Genomic DNA, 22,417 nt, shown 5'->3' with positions numbered 1-22,417 from the left:
TATGTGTATCTGCGGTTTTTCCTGTTTAATTTGTATCATTGTAACAGTGTTGTAATTAAATCACAAACTAAGCGTGTAGTTACCTTGGTTCTCTTGATTACTCTTACAAACAAACAAACATCCTAGAAATCTCATTATTACTTTATGGGACAACCATAAAGACTTCCCCAAACAAAAACTGAATTTCAAAATCAAATAATTTGATCCAATAAGTTACCGATTCAATCAAATGTTTGAATTTATTAATACAAAAATAGCGTGAACCTGGCTGGTAAAACAACTGAAGGTCAATTAAGACATGATGTAAAAATCAGGGATTTACACGAATACATCATAAAGCATTACTTTGTTTGTCTTCGCAATAATACTTAATCTGATAACGATATTATCGATACAATTGCGAAGTAGGTCAAAGAGAATCCGAACTGCAGCCAAGCTACCAGTTACATTAAGATATTTCATTCACTCGTAACACAATGATCGGAAAAAAACAAATGTCAAGTTAGCTTTAATAAAATGAAATTGATTCAGGATTATAATGAACATGACGTTTCAAAACAGAAGTGAGAAATTGTAAGTGCAATAGATATATTATTTTAGAATGAACGTGCAAAATTATGTACTAATTACCATTTTACTTAATTATATTATAATTGTATTATCACTTAAGAAGACATGTTTACCAATTAAGTGTTCTCCGAATACGGTTCTCTTACAATTGCATCATCTCTTTTGTCTATTTTAATCTTTTAAAATACAGCTTTTCGTGAGTAAACTGGCGCTATTGAATAATTAAATGGAAAAATGCATCCTGATTTGAAGCAGCAACCATTAGTATTATTTGTTGGAAAGGTGGTAATGTTCGTGTGAAGGACAGATTGCACAATAAATAGGAATTAAATTTATGGGAAAGTCGTACAGATGAATATTGTCACATAATCAATGGAACGATTAAGACAAAGAAGGAAATACGGCTGTTCTACTGTAAATGGTGTCTAAACATGTTCGCGTGATAGTGTTTGTCTACATGCATTTTACAATCCATACATCAAAAAACAAAAGTAATAGGAATTAAAACATACGTTTACGCGGAACCTATCGAAGTCGCTTCTCGTTTCCGTATCCGTTCAAATAACACTTGATTCACCTAAAGTAGTTTTTTTTGCAAAGCCTGATATGTCTAACTTCTGTGTTCAAATAAGTTATTGTGTGCATAAAATAATTTATTTAAATTTTGCTAGAATGTGGAGAAAGAGGGGGGTCATATTTCACTTCCGCCTTTAAGGCTGAATATTACATTACCTGCTTTCTGGCTCTGAGAACATCATCACTTCTTGGACGTGTTATGTTGCACTTTCGTATAAAGTTTGACTTTGGGCCGTGATATGTTACTCTCATTGCTATTCCCTCTACGGACTGATGTGATGACCTGAAAATAAAAGTTACATTTGGTATTAACAATGTGGGCTTGTTAACACAATCAAATAGCTGACTACAGGCGGACACTTAAGAGTCGCCGGACCATTATAGAAAATAAATTTTACAACTAGATTTTACTGCAGTGAAGATGTTATAGCAACATCATATTTGCAAAATATGAATAGAATTATCTAAAACATGAACGCTTACAACCCAATCAATCTGGTTAATTGTCTTCTTATTCAAAATGATCACTATTGCTTCGTCACTTCTTAGAAAATAGATAGTTGTATGTTTCTTGATGGAGTAACTTGAATCAAATGTATGTTTAATGTGGTATGATTTTAAATGAATGTTTTACTTAAAAGCTATGACGAATATTTGGTCATCATGTCGTAGCTGTTATTATATAAAAGTGAAATAACACATTAAAATAATATCTTTTTTCTAATCTGGTTTTAACCCCACCAACTTCTGATACAAAGGGGTGCTTAATTTAAAGTCAGCAATAATACAGAAATAACAGAAATACAGTTTTAAGAGGTACAAAAATTAAGCATTTCAATAATAACAGTCATGTGTAAAAAAATTGTTTTAACGAACCCCCTATTCCTTTCATACAAAACCCCACCATTTTCGATTAACTCAATCGCTTACGTTCAAGCACTGTTAAAGACTATACTGGATTTAATTAAACAAATCATGTTTCCCTATGGAATTTGGGCACTGTTCTTTGAAATCTACATTCCGATTTACTTATGAAATGTCAATAGAACACAATCTCTCTATTATGATAGACCATTCAGGATGTTGCACAAAATGCTTTAAAATAATGACTTGAATATATACATATTAATTCAATCCCCATGGATAATTCTTTCCATTTGCACCAGTTGTTGAATACATTTCTTGGTCTTACCTTCCATATGCCTATCAGCATCCGTTTACTTATAATTGTGTATCTGACGGATACTCTCAAGACGGAAACCAGTAGAAACAAGTAAAGTTTCAAGTTAAAATTTCCTTTCAACTTATTTTTTTAACAATTTCCTTTCAGGAAATCGAATCATATATTACATTTTATTACTGTCTTAAATAGCATCAGCTGGATATAAGAGAAATACTTTTTTAAACATTAAATTCAAAAACACCCTTTGTACGGTAGACATATTAACAGAAAATACGTTGTTACAGTTCCTTGGCTGAAGAATATAAAAACTAAAATATAATTATAATGTCACAGAAAATTATGTCTACAATTGGTAATACCTTCGTCCTGGAACTAACTTCGTTAGTTGTTGTGAACTAATCCATAGAGAATAAATGACAGCACTATAACACACTGACATTACAAGTGTTGGCAATGCAAACATAATGACTAGTTTATACACTGAAAATATCAATTTTGATGATTCTACATCTGATTTATATGAGCACATACTCAGGGCAACAATCGTTCCATTTTGGTGGAACAATGTGTGTTCTGTATCCTGAAAAACAATCATAATTAAATACGTATATTGTAAGGCTATTTATTTTTAAAACTGTAATGTTCCCTATAAGTTGTACATTGTACATGTTTGCTATAGAAACAAAAGTTATAACAATAAAAAAAACTTACTCTCGTCAGCGCAAACTTGGTCAGTTACAAGTTAACACACCTCATTTAACCACAAATCATTTGTTTTTAAATAAATGTAAACAGTCTAAACACTAATGATGTGCAACAATTGAGAACAAGCAGAGAACACCAACGGGCAACAAAGCATCATGGGTAGTTGTTTTATACTATTTGATTGTTCCAAGCATATGCATCATGACATGTCGTATCTGTCACAACCATACCATTATGCTTTTTGTCAAACGAGGTAATATTTTCATCACATAAAGTAAGCATATGATCTTTATACATTTCGTCTTATTTCTAATCTCAAATGATTCTACCACGACAATACATGCGGCCAATGATCTTTGAATAGGTAACCGGAAGTGTATTCATCGTATGGTACCTACTTTGTTTAATTAAGTAGTTCATCTTTGGGAACAAAACAAATACGACATAAGAACAGATTTAACAATGTGTTTGTTTCGATATATAATTGGCATTGATTTGATTCAATTACATTAAGTCATTTTGATAGTTGTTTATCCATAATTTAATTTGTGCTTACGGAAATGATCATTGAGGATGTATCGTGGTAAAATTCCACTCCAGTGGTTATCACTGAGCCTATCCTTGAATTATGAAAATGTGTTTTACCACGTTTTTACTAAGTTCGTTAAATTACGTATAACTGTATATTGTACTTACCATGATTTTAAACGTTGGTGACGATAACAAAACAGCAACAACCCAAACTGATATTAAGATCTTTTTGGTATTTCCTACAGTGCACCATCTTCTTGATTTCATTGGCAAAACAATTACAATAAACCTACAAATATATAATAATAAACATCAACTACACTCTAGTTGTCAGTCATATAATTTGAGCTTGTATTTAATATGCTGGATAAAATCACCAATGGTATAGGAAGAAGTCGGTTGCAACGAATTTTTAATACATTTCTGAGGGTTATAATTATTTTATAAATTTTAATTTAATTTAATTTAATCTCTTATTAAATCTTGTTCAAATATTGCAACGAATCGAGAACCTATGGCTTACAGTAAATCAGTTTTTTTTTGTGTATGTTTGGATGTTTCTTAGACATTAAGTGTGCATTCGATACAGTTTGGCACAGTGGCCTTATAAGTAAATTGAAAGCCTTTGGTGTCAAAGGCAGAATTCTGCGAATAATATGCGTTAATTATACAGGTATGTTGAGTGCAGTATGTCTCAATAATGAACAGTCTGAGTGGTTTCAAGTTAAACGTGGTGTGCGACAGGGGGTATCCTTTCAATCTTTTTATACAAACTGTATATTGAATCTCTACTCACAAAGTTGGAAAATTCTAACTGTGCACTAAACATTGATTATTTACATTGTGGTAATCCTGCTTTTGCAGATGACATTGCACTTCTGCTCTGACCCCGAGAGCTCTGCAGGCTCTCCTTAATGTTTGTTTCGAGTACTCCATAAAAGGAAAATTTGAATTTAGTAGCGCAATTGCTTTCGCAGATGACATTGCACTTCTGCTCTGACCCCGAGAGCTCTGCAGGCTCTCCTTAATGTTTGTTTCGAGTACTCCATAAAAGGAAAATTTGAATTTAGTAGCGCAAAAACTGATATTCTTATCTTCAGACATGGTAGACCATGGACAGACTTTTCTTATACATGGAAGTTGGGCGTGAATCTATTGAAATTAAGACAGTAAAGACTCACTTGGCATACATATTACGTCGAACCTTAAGCCGAAAGAATCTGTGTTAAAAGCGTGCGAGAAAGGACGAAAAGTGTTTTATCTTATCCAGAGCACACTTTGGGATTCATTCCTGACATTGTTGCTTTTTTTTTAAATATGAACTTGAACATTATCTTATTCGTTTGATCAAGCAATGTCTGTTTCCGAAAAAAAACTGAGTGGAAACGTATTGTGAGAAATAGTACTGTATCGTTAGCGCGGTTGCAACGACGTGACCGGATGGACAATTGTACTGACTTTGTACGCTTTAAACAGTCATGCAACAGCAATAGTTTCATAGAATGGACAGTGGCAAAATTCCACTTCCCATAGGCTTCTATGCTAATTTCACAATATTCATGTGGATGTATATACTATGACACTATGAGACATTTCACGTTATTTTGTCATATATCAACTCAGAAACGTGACTGGTTCTGGGGTATTATTCTCCGCGACTTTGGAATCCATGTTTTGATGGGACGTACTTTTGATCTTACTGATGCATTTCCCGACTAAGACATTGAATGTTTTGTCAAACAGTGTTCAAAGTTCATAGTAACATCGTCTAGAATTTTCTTTAATTAATGAGTTCATTGCCTTTTAATTTGAATTCTACTGACATTTTGTGACAGTTCAATTGCTTATCATCTAATTATTGTACGTGTACATATTTTGTATTATATTATTTTACTATAATAAACCATCTCTGTAAAAGAGGAATTAAAGATTGATGGATTGATTGAGCATAACCTTAACCTTTTTCAATATCAAGTAAAAAACTCAATATTTTTTGTATAAAAGATATCGGAGTTTTTAACATAATACGCTTGCATGTGTAACTTCAAATAATGCCATTTATTCGTGCTAAGTATAAACTGTTTCCTGAGAGTACATGCTTACAAATATTGGAAACATTTAGATGCATTACATGTATTTATTCAAGGCTTTCCTTGAAACATAGAAAAATACATGTTTTCTAAATGATTAAAGAACAAGTGTGAAATAAACTATTTAAATCAGAAATATAAAAGTCAGCTGTAAATACATTTATATAACTGTAATAAAGATTATAATTCGGTCAAGGTTGTTTAACCCACACAAATGTTCCCGACGAATTCATGAAAATGAAAATCTCATTTACCGTTTTTCCCTCGGTTATTAGCTTTGAAATAGAATACATTACTGTATAATTCCTGCTGATTATTTGCTGTTCTCTGTTTCTTTGAAAGGTTTCAGCTTTAAACGCGAAACCTGAGCTTCATTATAAGGCGAAATTAGAGCAAAGCTTTCTGGCTGAACAGACTGTACTAGGGGTTAACTTGTTAATTCAGAACGATTATAATTTAAAGTGTTACGGGATGAATATATAGAATATACTAATCATATGTTTACATGTTATTCATGAAGACAAACAACATACTACAATTCCGTTTAAACTTTTCTTCGAAAACTATTCGTTAGTTTCCTATAACTATATGTGTTTTCATTGCCAGGTAGTGAATCACGTATATATATATATATATATATATATATATATATATATATATATATATATATATATATATATATACGTGATTGCCGCAATTCATTGGTCTTGTCTAATACCATCTAGTGTAAACTACTTCTGTATAATACTTTTTAATATAATACATAATGTTTGCTTTTATTTTCCACTTCAATGCTATATTAACGGTCGTTTCCCATCATTTTGGTTGAGCACCTGGCAATCAGTACACCAGAACTTTCAAATTTCTTTTTTGAACAGGTATTTTTAAGCGTTCAAGTATGCCTGGTATTTCTACTTAACAAAACATGGAATCAGTGTATGAATGCAATATGCAATATCCCAATAATAATGATATTAATGTATAGCGCGGTTGTTGTGTTCTTTGATGCAATTTAAATTATACGCAATTTAAACATTTATTGCATTTTGACAATCAGAACTATTTTCTATTAAGTGTAATTACCAATACGGTAGGGTGTATGTAAAATACTGCCACATGTGATTTTTATATAATGCTATCGACCGTTTTTGTATGAAGAATACAAATCATTGCTAAAATTATCATTAAACAATCCTAGTTTCGGGGATTTTATACGTCGCATCTACCCATAAGAACCTTACATAAAGGATACTACAGACACTGTCAGAGATCGATGGAAAAGGAAAATTATTGATAAAACTATACAAAAAACGCGATGACTGTTCATTTAGTATTGTTAACTTTCCTTTCATCTGGTGCAACATCGCTTCAGCACCTGCGTATGGAGTTCTCATAACAGAACTCAAACGTTATGCCACACTTTGCCATAACTACATATACTTTTTGTATCGTGCTAGACTTCTTATAACTAGGCTTCTGAATCAGGAGTATGATACTACAAAATTGAATCATCACAAAAGAAGTTTTGTGGTCGTCATCATGAAATCGTGGATCGTTTCGGTGTATCCATCTGTACCATGAAAACTGATTTGTTCAACGTGTCATATTTTTCCTTTCCTCTTTTGTTCATCTTGGACTTGACTTGAGCAACTCGGCGGGTGTTTTTAGAAAAGCAGAGGACGCTTACCTTATTGGTGCACCTGGTCCATCCTCCAGTGTTTAGTGGAGTCCGAGGTGTTCATTTACTTTTGTATTTTGGTATGTAAGTTTTGGTCATTTTATATCTTTGTTGTGTGTGTCCTTGGATTACATTATTTTGATTTTCGCTAGAATCTTTGTTCCCTTGACTCTATCTTTATACAGACAAACAGCTAGCAATCGGTCACGTAATTGGTTCAAAATGTAAATTTACGTCCTTTGATGTCCCTAACCATGCGAATCATATTGAATATAGGAGACTGACACAAGATAAAATTAATTTTTGTCAAATTGTTAAAATAAAAGTTAAGGTAATTGAGTTATACTGAATGAATAGGTCTATGAAATACTTTATTTGTGATATCTTTTAAAGTAAATGGTTTGCCGGGTTATTGAAATGTTCGGATACCACTGTATAAAATCTTATTTTCTTAAACCTGATACTTTAATTTATAGAACTAATCATTCAGTAACTCAAGTACTGCATTTAAATTCCAGAAGCATCTTACATACTATGTTTAACTAAACTTTTTTTCATTATTTAGTCAAAATTGTGCGGCATCATGGCGTTGCCGTCTAGATTTACATACATGAGCTTGTGACATGGAATGGTGACCAAATTTCCATTGTTATTTTAAAACTGTTCAATATATCAAGTGTCTACCAGTATGGTTTTCAAATTTTTTTAACCATGACATGTCGCCACTTCGGCCGTTCATGTCATTTATAATAACCGACTTCCTACTATCCTAATTCTTTTGATAAATTGTAGACCTGATTGACCTCGAAATTCTTAAACTTCTAATAATCTTATGATACCTCCTTAATTAACGAATTTTGCAACCTTGGTTGAATGTACAAAGCGTTCATTACAGTTTATGAAATTATGTAATTAAACTTTGTAAGAATGTAAAAGTAAGATCGTACGAATATGATCCGATTTCGGCATATCCATACATAACTTGTTTATTCCTTTTGTTCAACAAATGCAATATTGTTTTTTTACGATTTGCGATAAATTTATATTCATCTTTTTGTTACATGTTATCCATTTTTGAGCATTTTAAAAATTTTCTCCATTACATACATATATCATAATAAAATTGATGGCTTGATGACCGACAAGTCTATTTTACTCTCTGAAGTGACAACGTTTCAATTGCACAAATAAATTCAATCTTGTCAGCATCGAAAGACTTTAGATCATTTTCCGTAACTACTGTTCTTTTTAAATCTAATGATGTGCCATTAAAGGACATACTAAACGTACATATACGACTTCAGTAAATGGTAAACATAATAGAGATAGGAGATAGAGGAACATAAATATTAACCATAGTCTAAATAGAAAATGCAAACAGAACAGCAAAAATATCGCACCCCTTTTTTCAAAGATTTTCTGTGTTACATTCATTATATGTACTATATAATTGATGATGAATATACAACTAACTAATAAAACAATAAACAATAGTCAAAGCAAGCACATTACTTATTACAATTACAATTAGTTAAAGTCATAATTTCAAATATAAATTACGATGTCACAAAACTTGTTTTTTTTTTTTTTGTTTTTTGGGGTTTAACGCCCGAGCAGTAATATTTCAGCCATATTCAGGCAATGAACATGAAGTGGATGATAAAATGAACATGAAATGATGATGAAATGAAAAATGGGATGGGACACAAGGATAATGGGGTCGACAAATTTCGATTGCCACTGGAAAAAAGGGGAGAGGTGGGTAGGGTCGGGCAATTTAGCCTCCTGTGGCGGAGCCCTGTGGTTCTTACTCCGGGAGAATACCACAGTAGGGTTCTTTAACGTGCGAAGAACGTGGCATCTTTCCCAAGACGGTGCACCACTATGGTTTGCGGTCAGGTTTTCCGTATTATAGCCTGACAACCCCAGCATGTAACACACCAGGGGTACCCCATTCCACCGCCTGGGACACACACCCCATTTACTCTGTGGGCAGACCGCCCTAGCCCTCGGTTAGGGTTCTGAGCACTATTTATTCGCCTTTTACGACAAGCTTAGCGCTGCTGCAGGCCTATTCTTTTGACACCCGGACCTGTCACAAAACTGCATCCCAATACAGTATTTTAGATATAACAATGGTCCAGCTGTTAGTATGGCATGTTTAAAGATACCAATGTAGCTATATATAAATATTGTGAATTTAAAATTTTATCATAAATCAACAACTTTATAAGCACATAATTTTGCACAATTACATTCTTAAGCCTAAATATACAGTGTAAAACAAGCTCCAACTGACCTGGTCTTAATGGAAGTTGTGATAGTAAGCTGGACCACATAATGAATCTGTCTTAATCTGCCCAAATAACAATATGCTCACACAAGATAATGCCAGCTTGTCCTTCATAATTCATATAATGTGAAATTACTTAAATTCGTGGATACCAATTTTCATGGATTAAGGAAGAAATAAAAAATTCGCGGATTCTTGAATTCGTGGTTTTAAGGTTTTCAGCATACACATCAATAGGAATTTCTTTTCCGTTGAGAACCAAATTTGGTGGTTTAACCAACCCACGAAAACAACGAAAATCAGTACCCGAAGAACAATAGTACTCTCATAGAAGGCTAAGAAATATATGAAATTCAGAGCTTACAGAATCACTGCAGAAATTTTATGGTCGTCATCGTGAACTCGTGGACCGTTACGTTGTATCCATCTGCGCCATGAAAACTGATTTGTTCAACATGTGATAGTTTTCCTTTCCTCTTTCGTCTTCAATGGACTTGACCATTATTTTAGCAACTTAGCGGGTGTTTCTAGAAAAGCAGAGGACGCTTAACCTACCGCTGTACCTGGTCCGTGCTCCCAGTTTTTAGTGGAGTTGCTCATTTGCTTTTGTTACTTTGTTTGTTTTATTGTAGTTCCTTTATGTTCTTTGTTGTGTATGTCTGTTTTCCATGTCTGGTATTTGGCCCGGGAATTCTTTTGGTTACTGCTATAACCTTGGTTCCCTTGATTAATCTTAGCACTGATATTGACAGCTGTAGATTTATTTATTGAAATATTTTGTTCACACTTCAACTGTTTGTGAAAAGTAATAAAATATCTCCCCCCAAATTTGACCTTAGTTGAATGATATATTATAATGCATCAAACAGATTTTCAGAGATACATTCATGGACTATTGTGAAATCTTAATAATTTACTCAATCGGTCGTATGTTAAAAGTGATGGAATTTCGGAAAAATATTAGCATGCCAAACACTTCATATTCAGTCATCCTCAAGAGAAATTGCCTATAGACATTGTCTACGATCGTGTTTCAAGGGAATATGAAGTATGGAATTTTTTTACATACTTGCGTGTGACATTATTTTCTTGATCAGTCTTTAAAGGATGATTTACAAAGAATCACGTGTTCCCAATAGAAAAAGGACGTAAGTTGTCGAGTGTTAACACTAACCAGTGGATGAACCTTATAGCTTTATATTACGCAGGATTAGGCCATCAAACGGCTTTATTATTTTTATTTTATTTTAAAATATTGTTATTGCCCTTTATTGCTTACAATTTCAATAACTGTTTAAATTACAATACGCATAGTTTGTAAATGTTTGCCGCTCTTCAGGCTATCGTTTAGGATAAAGCATCAACAATGTCCTGAAACAACAAAAATAAAGAAAACACTTGACTGTCTATCTATCATTTTTTTACACATTGAATATGGCTCTTCCGGGAACATACTCAAATTTCTGAACTGTAAATACAACAGACAAAACATACATGTGTGTTTCTTTTAATAATAAATCAAAACCATGAAGGGTAATAATAACATTACAGAACAGTTAAAATCTAAGCTGAAGTCTAAAGGAAATTCCGTATATCAGGTTATAACTCGAAAGTTGGAAGCCACTAAAATGGCCATGACTTGGTACAGGCACTTCAAAATGAAACGAAGTTAAACCAGGTTTTATAGTATTTGAAATATGTCTCCGAATGCTCTTTATAGTGAAATTATTGAACAAAAAATAATAAGCAATGGATTTTGGTATACAAACTTTAATGAAGTTAATATAATAAAGGACATTGTGCTTTTACTGCCACATTGGTTTGATTAAAATTTAGGGCATTAATATTTAATTCAAAAGCAATTATTAAATGATAATTAGTAAATGGCCATTTAAAAGTCTTAACGTCTAACATCTACATAACTTGATAAGTATAAGTTATAAAATTTCATTTGAATTGAAACTTTGGAGTAGCTTAGAAAGAAGTGGAATACACAATTAAATAATAAAACTAACAGGTGTAATCATACTACTTCATTCAATGATGTCTCCTATATTTATAAATAATTTTACGACGAAAATTACATTGCACTTCAGTAAATAAATACCAAGCTCAATACCAATTTTCATCAGTTACATATACACCACGCTGTAGGTCTTACGGTACAAACCCGATTGTTCACATATACTCATCTCTCTCTCTCTCTCTCTCTCTCTCTCTCTCTCTCTCTCTCTCTCTCTCTCTCTCTCTCTGTGTGTGTGTAAGTGTTGTAACAATACATCAGTGTGTTTTTTGGTTATTGTTAATATACCTCATTAACAGAAAATAATTATTTTAAGTATAATCAAAATCAAAATTATTTTTTTATTTGACCTGTCGGGTAACTAAAATCTTAGGCGTGGTTTGACCTGTCGGGTAACTTAAATCTTAGGCGTGGTTTGACCTGTCGGGTAACTAAAATCTTAGGCGTGGTTTGACCTGTCGGGTAACTAAAATCTTAGGCGTGTTTTGACCTGTCGGGTAACTTAAATCTTAGGCGTGGTTTGACCTGTCGGGTAACTAAAATCTTAGGCGTGGTTTGACCTGTCGGGTAACTAAAATCTTAGGCGTGTTTTGACCTGTCGGGTAACTAAAATCTTAGGCGTGTTTTGACCTGTCGGGTAACTAAAATCTTAGGCGTGTTTTGACCTGTCGGGTAACTAAAATCTTAGGCGTGTTTTGACCTGTCGGGTAACTAAAATCTTAGGCGTGGTTTGACCTGTCGGGTAACTAAAATCTTAGGCGTGTTTTGACCTGTCGGGTAACTAAAATCTTAGGCGTGGTTTGACCTGTCGGGTAACTAAAATCTTAGGCGTGGTTTGACCTGTCGGGTAACTAAAATCTTAGGCGTGTTTTGACCTGTCGGATAACTAAAATCTTAGGCGTGGTTTGACCTGTCGGGTAACTAAAATCTTAGGCGTGGTTTGACCTGTCGGGACTAAAATCTTAGGCGTGGTTTGACCTGTCGGGTAACTAAAATCTTAGGCGTGGTTTGACCTGTCGGGTAACTAAAATCTTAGGCGTGGTTTGACCTGTCGGGTAACTAAAATCTTAGGCGTGTTTTAACATGTCGGGTAACTAAAATCTTAGGCGTGTTTTGACCTGTCGGGTAACTAAAATCTTAGGCGTGGTTTGACCTGTCGGGTAACTAAAATCTTAGGCGTGTTTTGACCTGTCGGGTAACTAAAATCTTAGGCGTGGTTTGACCTGTCGGGTAACTAAAATCTTAGGCGTGTTTTGACCTGTCGGGTAACTAAAATCTTAGGCGTGGTTTGACCTGTCCGGTAACTAAAATCTTAGGCGTGGTTTGACCTGTCGGGTAACTAAAATCTTAGGCGTGTTTTGACCTGTCGGGTAACTAAAATCTTAGGCGTGTTTTGACCTGTCGGGTAACTAAAATCTTAGGCGTGTTTTAAAACCGAAAATTAGGTTTCCAAATAAATAAAATAAGATGAATAGATTGATATCAATAAATACTGTAGCTAGTTATTGTGTAAACTCCATTTATATGATTATTATTGATTATTGGTACTACTGTCGAATCAAATGAGCTATGAATACTGCAAGATATATATATGAAATAATTAGATATATTATGAAATCAGTTCTCTCTTTTTACCAAAAGTTAACTTACCCTTAATTTGCGTATAATTATGACCCATTATGTAATGCAACAAACTGGCGTTTCTTTCTAAAATAGTCTATTTCTGGTTGATGAAAATTGTCCTTTATTTAGTTGCATTTATGGCGATTTTTCATGCTCTTTTAAAAAGTCATATTTTTGTCATAAAAAAAAAACATCAAAGAACACTGATAGTGACAATCTATTTTCAATTAAACCAGTAAGAATATCACTCGGTTAATAGTGCCATTGTACCTGACAGGAAACGAAATAGATTAACGAAAATATAATATGAATACTCCAAATTATTCTTTTCATGACAAACACAATATATTTGTTACATCAATTTCGACATTAATCTCCCATAATAAATATCTGCATTAACTTTCAGGTAACCTTCTGGTCAGTGCGTAATGTGATAGAATGATATTAAAGTTAAGGAGATCAGGGATCAATCTGAAAATTTCCGGACACTAGACGACTCCAGCAATAAGTTTTACTTAGTTGATTAGTTCTATGAATAGCAAGTAAAGTGAATGGTATATTTAGAATTAGAATTAGAAATTTAGAAACTTTTTTTTCTGAAAATTATCTAAAAAGGAACTGTAAAGTTGTGGTCATTAAAGACTTATATATTTATAATTCTTCTAATTTGCTACATCCAAGAAAAGAAAAACGTAGTATTCATGATAAAAACAGAATATATTATAAGAATCAGTATCCTTTTAAACTTTTAATTTGGAAAAATCAAAAAGAACATCAGAATCTGCCTGTCAATCGATCAATACAAACATCTGCATTTAAGTGTTGCTTTAATTTTTTTTTTTTTTTAAAATCATATGCTACTACAAAATCATATGCTACTACTACAAAAAATCATATGCCACTACAAAAAATCATATGCTACTACATATGATTGTTTGACATTGCCATTTCACACGCTGATTTAAAAATATAATATTTTATCAGCTATTTACTTTTACTGCAATGGATATATTTAGATAATTCTACTGTGTTGCATTAATTCAAGTTTTTTTTTCTCAAACAAATATATTTTTTTAGCAATCTAAGGAGCGGGTAAACGCTAGACGTGACTTTCCGTTTCATTATTACATACATTTCCCTACCTTATTACATAATTGCCATTAAATTATTTTATTATCTTATCATCCTGTTACTAAGCTTGAGTCATAAGGTCTCATTAACTTAGAATACAATAATAACAATGTAGGTTATTACTCCGACTTGTGCAATGGATTTAGCTCGCATATACCTGTGTCTACTTTAATTGTTAATGCTACGGTCGATTTTTTTATATCATTTACCTAATATAATAATTTAAAACAGAAAGAAGGTAACCATTTAAAACAACGAGGAAGATAATTGACATAACTCAATCCGTCATGTTTCCTTTACTAAAAATAAAACCAGTGTTTGTGTTATGCCTCAAGAAATAATAACATCTTAAAGGCAATTACAGTCAAAGTCATGTGTATCTAAACTTTGAGGGACAGAGAACGAAGTAAATAAAACAACAAGAAAACATACACATTATGACAAAAAATGACTGCAATTTAAAACAGTGTCATCGCTTTTTGAGGTAAGTTGCCCGCTTTTGTCGATTTCTAGGTATACATGCAACATATGCGTCCTTAATCCGAAACTTGTGTAATGCCTGCCGTGTTTTCTATCTCATTACATGTGAAACTTCTGCAGTGCCCCTTATCACATAGTTTATATGGTGCCTACGTAATGCCTGTTCTGTCCTTTATCTCACAACTTACTTGCAATGTTTTTAATCCAAAATCTATGTAATTCTCGCAGTGTCCTTTATTCCACAGCCTATCTGATGCCTGAAGATATGCCTGTGATGACTTATGTAACACATGCAGTATCCTTTATTCTATAACCTAGGTAATACCTGCAGTGCTCTTTATCCTACATTGTATGTAATACCAGCAGTGTCCTTTATCCAACAACCTATGTAAGCCCTGCAAAGTCCTTTATCCTACAATCTATGTAATACCTACAGTGTCTTTATCCTAAAACCTTTGTAATACCTGCAGTGTTCCTTTATCCTTCAACCTTTGTAATACCTGCAATGTTCTTTATCCTGCAACCTTTATAGTGCCTGCAGTGATCCTTTATCCTTCAACCCAGGTAATGCCTGCAGTGTTTTCTTATCCTACAACCTAGGTAATGCCTGCAGTGTTTTCTTATCCTACAACCTAGGTAATGCCTGCAGTGTCCTTAAACTACAACTTTGGTAATATTTGCAGTGCTCATTTTTCTACAACCTAGATAATGCATGCAGTATCCTTTATTTTTTTATTTTATAAAGAACTAATCAGTTTATCGACCCGGTAAGAAAACAACCATTTTGAGAATTCAAAATTCGTCAAGTTATTACTTTATTGAAATTGAGGAAATTTTATTTAAAATAGCCAAATTAACCAGTGCAACACCCTCGTTTCGCCTTCTACTACTATTATATAGAACTAACGCAACGTTTGAAAGCACTGGCCTACCTATTGTAACCAAAGTTTCACTATTCTTATTAAAGATCTATCTTTATATCTTGCAAGAAGGATAACAGTTTGCTTGGCAAATTTCTGGGAAAACCTCAAAGTTTATAAATAAAATCTGCATGTGCAGATGCGTCATAATAGCCCGTCCCCATATTCCAACAGACTTGTCAATTTACATAACGATTGGATAAAATGATAAATGATTTTCTCATCCTGACAAATATGCCACGAGATTACTCTAGTAGGTAGTAATTTAAATTACCCATCGTGACAATGATAACAATATATTTTTAATAATAATCGTCGAACATCGAGTTGTCAAAACGACAACCACTGCACCATCAGCAAAATCCACTTTGATCATGGCTTTAAGTTTTAAACGACTACGAAAAAATATTCCTCGCCAGTAAAATAGATTAAAAGCAGCAATTTATTTTTTCACTATAAAATATATTGATCTTCAACATATATATTTACTACATCTATCAATTGATCATGTCTATGAGGCTAAAAGTTCAATTGTAAACAACAGGGTCACTGTTGACATTGCACGAACAAAGTGAATCAATAAGGTGGATTTTATGAGTGACTAAGGGAATTGAACAACGGGATCTGATTCGAAAGAAAGAACGTCGTTTAGCTAAATCCTTAAATCTCAGTTTCCACTATATAGATGACGTATTGTCGTTAATCAATCCTAGTTTCGAGGACTTCGGATACATCGCATCTACCTTCAAAGAGCTTGAGATAAAGGATACCACTGACACTGTGAAGTCAGCCTCAAATCTTGAACTACACTTAGAGATCGAATTAAGCTTCTGGAACAGGTTTATGTCTACAAGATGAAGTAATCACTACAGAAGTTTTATAGTCGTCATCAAGAACTCTTGGATCGTTACGGTGTATTCATCTGCACCATGAAAACTGATTTGTTCAACCTATCATATTTTTCTGCTCCTCTTTCGTCTACCCCGGACTTGACTTTTTATGAGCAACTCGGAGTGTGTTTCTAGAAAAGCAGAAAACCCTCTCCTATCGGTGCACCTGGTCCATGCTCCCAGATTTTATTTGAATCTGAGTTGCTCATTTACTTTTGTTGCTTGGTAAGCATATGTATAGTTACTTTGTGTTCTTTGTTGTGTTTGTCTGTTTTCCATGTTTGGTCATTGTCCCTGGATTACATTCCTTTGATTTTAGCTAGAATCTTGGGTCCCTTGAGGACTCTTGCATAAAGAAAGTAATTTGTCAACTCAATCCAAATTTAATCTATCAAGAATATTTGTAAAAATAATCAATACATAAAAAGCAATCTTCAGTTTAATTACCATACAGTTGCAGTATTAATGAATGAAATACACGTGTATCAAATCAGATAATCATTGTAGTAAATATGTGACTATATTCGACGTCACATACAGCACATTTTCGAATTGAAGCTCTACTTTTTATACCGTCGGGACTTAATGCTAGAGTTGTCTCTCTTTTATTTAATCTGCGATAGTTCGCATATATGCATGACGTGTTAGTACCAACGAATTGCTTATTGGCTTAAATCGTGCGTAACAATTCCTTACGGGAAAATCCCACACTAATATCCGCCATGTTGGTTTCTACGGGACGATTTGCTTACAAACGAAGTTCGTAAGTTCCCGTCGAACTCCCGTGACAATCGTCTGATTGATCAACTTCTCGGTATTGTACATTGTTCTGGTAAAATAAATCCGAGATATCTGATCTAACGCCGAAATGCATTCTGGGTTCTTCGTTTTTTGGACAAACCATTTAAACGTAAACAACATCCTTTAGCAACCCGATCACTGTAAACATGGCCGACTTTTGACAATGTAAGTATTGGGACCGAGAATTAAAATCTCACCGGAATTTAACCATTCAATGTTTAGGGAGAAGCCGTTTGGCTAAGGGAACGAGCAAGTGAATTTAAACGACGGTAGGTGTCAATAAAGTCGTAGAAAATATTTTATTCAAATTTTAACAGTATTTATGAGACGCCAAGTATAGTACAGAACAGCATCGTTGCAAAGATTGAAGCATTCATAATGTTTTTCATTGTACATTAGCGATATTAGTTTATTTGACTTTTCCATTAAATAAGTCACCAAAACAGGGTTTCGCGACGTATATATATTGCATCATTTTTCATTAATATTTGTACCTGTTTTTTTAACGACTTATTATTTTTGCCCCGTTTCTTCTTCTTCTTCTTCTTCTTCTTCTTCTTCTTCTTATTTTATTATTATTATTATTATTATTATTATTATTATTATTGTTATTATAATCATTAAGTTCCCGATTGCGTAGCGTCAGCGACTTATTATTTTTGCACGGCCTTTTTTTAACGGTGTACTTGTCTGCGCGTTTTCTCTGAAACTAATGGAGACATTGGAACGAAGCTTTCTGAGACGTTGGGCCTTACCCTATTGATATGCACACCACAAAAATGGCCACCATCCAAAATAAGGTGCCCCGTTGGGAAATAGTGTAAATGTCATCAGAATTTTATGAAACTTGATATTTAGGCTTAAAATTGTATGCTAAATTGGATCGTTATGATGTATCCATCAGCACCATGAAAACTGATTTATTCAACGGGTCATAGTTTGCCTTTCCTCGTTTGTCTACCCCGGACTTGACTTTTTAAGAGCAACTCGGCGGGTGTTTCTAGAAAAACAGAGGACGCTTACCCTACCGGTGCACCTGGTCCATGCTCCCAATTTTTAGTGGAGTCCGAGTTGCTCATTTTCTTTTGTTACTTTGTATGTATGATTTTAGTTACTTTATGTTCTTTGTTGTGTGTGTCTGTTTTCCATGTCTGGTCTTTGTCCCTGGATTACATTCTTTTGATTACCGCTATAACCTTGGTTCCCTTGATTACTCTTTCAAAAGTTTGGGCTCTGTGATCATTTTGGGAATATTAACCCATAGTTGTTCACTCCACAAAAAAAATGAAAGGAGGATGCTCCGGTTGAAAAGGGGGATAGGTTATGATATAGAACATTGTGATATCTCGTAAATCTAAGTAGTCATCAACTTAAAAATTGATGTGGCGGTAGAGTTTGTTATCTCTATGATATTATACAAAAAAAAAACGCGAATCGATATTTCATATGTTGCCATAGTAACGAAAAAAAAACGAATAAATTGGTCGATTTTTTGTGATTTTTCAAATGTATTCCCTTTATGTAGGAAAAATGACTAGAGATAAACGGATATATAAAACCATCTTGTTGTGAATTAGTTTCATATTTTGGATTATTGTAGACAGCTGCTTTTCAAGGTGGCAGCCATCCAAAATAAGGTGCCCCATTGGAAAACAGTGTAAATGACTTCAGAAATTTTATAAAACTTTGTATTTAGGCTAAAAATTGTATGCTGAATTCAAAAGTATGGGTTCTGCAATCATATGGGGACTTATATGTAACTTGCTTGCAAGCACAACTGAAGACTTGTTATCATTATTACTAGTTTACCGCTGAACTTGTCCGCGCGTTTTTTTCAGGGATTAGAACGAAACTTCGTCTGAATTTAGGACGTACCCCAAAGATGTGCACACCATGAAAGGAGGGTGCTTCGGGATAGGTCATAATATATAGTAATAATTGCAATATCTCGGAAACCAGCATCTTGAAATTTGGCGTGGTGGTAGAATTATATAAACTCTATTATATTGTGCAAAAGAAGTCAAATTTCATGTGTTGCCATGGTAACGAAAAAAACGGATAATTTGGCCGATTTTTGTGATATTTCAGATGGTTTTCCTTTGTGTAGGCAATTTGACTTCAGATATCTTCATCAAACTTTATAGATATATATTAAACTAACCACATGTCATCAAATGTATATTTCGGATTATATCAGATGGCCAACATTACAAAATGGCCGCCATCCAAAATAAGGTGCCCCTCGGAAAAATTGCTAATGTCATCAAATCTTTTTGTTATGAAACTTGGTATTTAGGTTGAAAATTGTATGTTGAATTCAAAATTTTGGTTCTGTGAACAATTGCATTTGTGATGTCTCGAAAATCAAGATAGCTAGCAACTTATACATTGGTGTGGTGGTATGTTTTTATGATCTCTATAATATTATTTTTTAAAAGCGAATCAATATTAGACGTATTGACAAGGTAACGAAAAAAACGAAACATTTGTCATTTTTTGTGATTTTTCAGATGTTTTTTCCTTAATGCAGAACAAAAACTTTAGATATCTTTACCAAACTAAACGAATAGAAATAAACACTTTTAAGTGTGGTTTCATACTTTTAGTTATCGTAGTTCGCCGCCATTTCAAAATGACCGGCTTCCAAAATAAGATGCCCCTTGGAAAACAATATGAATATCATCATAATTTTATTAAATTAAGTTAATAAGGCTTAAAATAGTATGGGAAACGTGAGGGGACTTATGTGACCTGTTTACAAGCACAACTTAAAATTTGTAATTATATGTTTTTTTCTTAACATAAAGATGTCCTTGCGATTTCTCCAAAACCGTTTATTGGATTAAAACCAAACTTGACTAAAAAAAAAAGCATGCTCAGGGGATCTGCCGACTTCCGGAATTTCTAAATGGCTGCGAATTAAAAATGGTCGTTAAAACAAAACCGAAAAAAAATGGAAAAAAAAAGTTATATAAAATTAGTGGAACTATTTAAATGTATAAAAATAACTCAAATATATGTTCTGGACTTGCTGACATCACAGGCGATAAATGTTGTCTGTAGTAGAAAGCCGCCTTTTTCAAAACGGCCGCCAAAAAATTGCAAAAATTTCAACATCATTCGATTTCGAGGAAAAATGATATCTAGGGTAAACATGACATTCTTAATTCAATGGCGGCTTCAGATTTTGCAAAAAAAAACAACCGCCATTATTGTTTGAAAATGGCCGCCAAAGTCGGCAAAATGTTACATTCATCGATTTCAATAAAAAATTATTTCTAAGATAAACATTGAATTCTAAATTCAATGACGACTTTAGAATTAGACTAAATCCGACTATTTGCCGGTTTTGGCGACTTTTATGCTCCGCTTGCAAACACAGTATCACTTGTAATTATTTGTTGTTTTCGGAATTTCCTTAACACTAGCGTGTAAATACTTTCCAAATCCAATTACATAACATGCATTTAGCTTGCTTATTTGTCGCTATTCTGTTACATGGAAAGTACAATTAATCATAAGCTCACCACATTATAATAATACATGTGTTTCGAAGAAGGGCTTTTTATCAGATTTCGTTTGACATCTGAGTGACACCTCTGTCCCTATTTTTGTCAGTACTCTGTTCTTACAGTAGACAAAAATGTATAAAATTATTTGTGGATCGTTGAACTGTTTTAAACAAAGTTGACAATCAAAAACTAGTGATTTAATTACTTGGTACTTTGATCAATAAGATCAACCAAATTCTCAATACTTTTCACTTCCAATGACAAAAATACTGAAAACTGTCTAAAGTCACGAAATTCAAAATATCATAATTAAGTATATCATACATTTGTATGCACAGAATCTGTTTATCCTCATATATATTAACCAAATATGACATCCTTTTCAAATTAATTCGGGACTTCGCTTATAGCATCTTTAAGCTTCTTTTTCACGCCTAAAAAGTCGAAAAAAAACCCAAGATGCCTAAACTGTTGTTCAGATACTGCTTGCCAGGTTCCAGAAGTGTTTTCTAAAAGTCTTTTCACCCAGCCTAGTTTCAGGTATGTACTGAAGAACTCCAAGTAAACCATCTTCGAGTCACCTGTGAGGAAACTCCCTTTAAAAGTTTTCCTTTTAATCTTGTCACTCTTCCCATCCCAGACAAAACTAAAAACTGATCGGTTTAATCAAACATGGCTGTGTGAAGATTTGGAAGAGATGTCAGCAGATGAATTTTTTTGGAAGAGCTCATGATTTTTCCAGTAATGATTTTCCCAGTTAATTTTCTGTGTTGCGGACTTAAGAAATTTCTTAATTTTTTTTTCATTTGAAATTTATACCAACCATTGTCGGCATTCAAAGAGAACAAAATATTCCAAGAAGTTTTAAATCAGAATATGACCAAGGAGAACCACATAAAATTTGATTAAAACATTTTTTATTTCCAATCCAGACCACTCTGATTTTGGAATTATTAATTTTTTAAACCCAGATATATGATAAAAAGCTTCAAATGTTTCTAACGATTCACTTAATGACAGTTCTGTTACATCTAATGTCAAAAAAGTAGCATCAACATACTGGTTAACAAGTGGTCAATGATTATCAACATTGATTCCTTGATATTAGGATTGGACTGAAGAGATAAGTTCGACAGCAATAATGAAAAGATAGGATGACAAGGAATCACCTTGTCGCCAGTCTCTTTGTAAATAAAAAAGAGGAAATATGTTCATTATTAAAAACTCAGACTTTTTACATTTTTATATAATAGCTCAAATCAATGACAAATCGATGAACCAAAAGTACAGCTTTTAAAATATGATAAAATCCCATTCTACAGAATCAAAGGCTTTCTCAAAGTCAATAAATAAAAGCAAGTTTTCCATATCTTTCCCTTCTAAATAATGCATGAGTTCAGACAGTAATCTT

General features: G+C 33.3%; 1 protein-coding gene across 1 annotated transcript in view; it reads right to left on the bottom strand.

Moving 5' to 3' along the window:
* Positions 1-22,417, bottom strand: part of LOC148630081 (allatostatin-A receptor-like) — a 43,154-nt gene that overhangs the window by 4,437 nt on the left and 16,300 nt on the right. Inside the window, exons 2-4 of the mRNA XM_088560708.1 lie at positions 3,731-3,854; positions 2,689-2,909; positions 1,303-1,429 (exon numbers count right to left, since the gene is read on the bottom strand). Of these exons, the coding sequence (XP_088416834.1) occupies positions 1,303-1,429; positions 2,689-2,909; positions 3,731-3,854 (472 nt within the window). The remainder of the gene's footprint in view (positions 1-1,302; positions 1,430-2,688; positions 2,910-3,730; positions 3,855-22,417) is intronic.

This window comes from Perna viridis, chromosome 1 (genome assembly GCF_037379345.1).
Source record: "Perna viridis isolate PV_CMFRI_1.1 ecotype Kerala chromosome 1, ASM3737934v1, whole genome shotgun sequence".
Lineage (NCBI taxonomy): Eukaryota > Metazoa > Mollusca > Bivalvia > Mytilida > Mytilidae > Perna > Perna viridis.
This window is presented reverse-complemented; position numbering and strand designations above follow the sequence as displayed.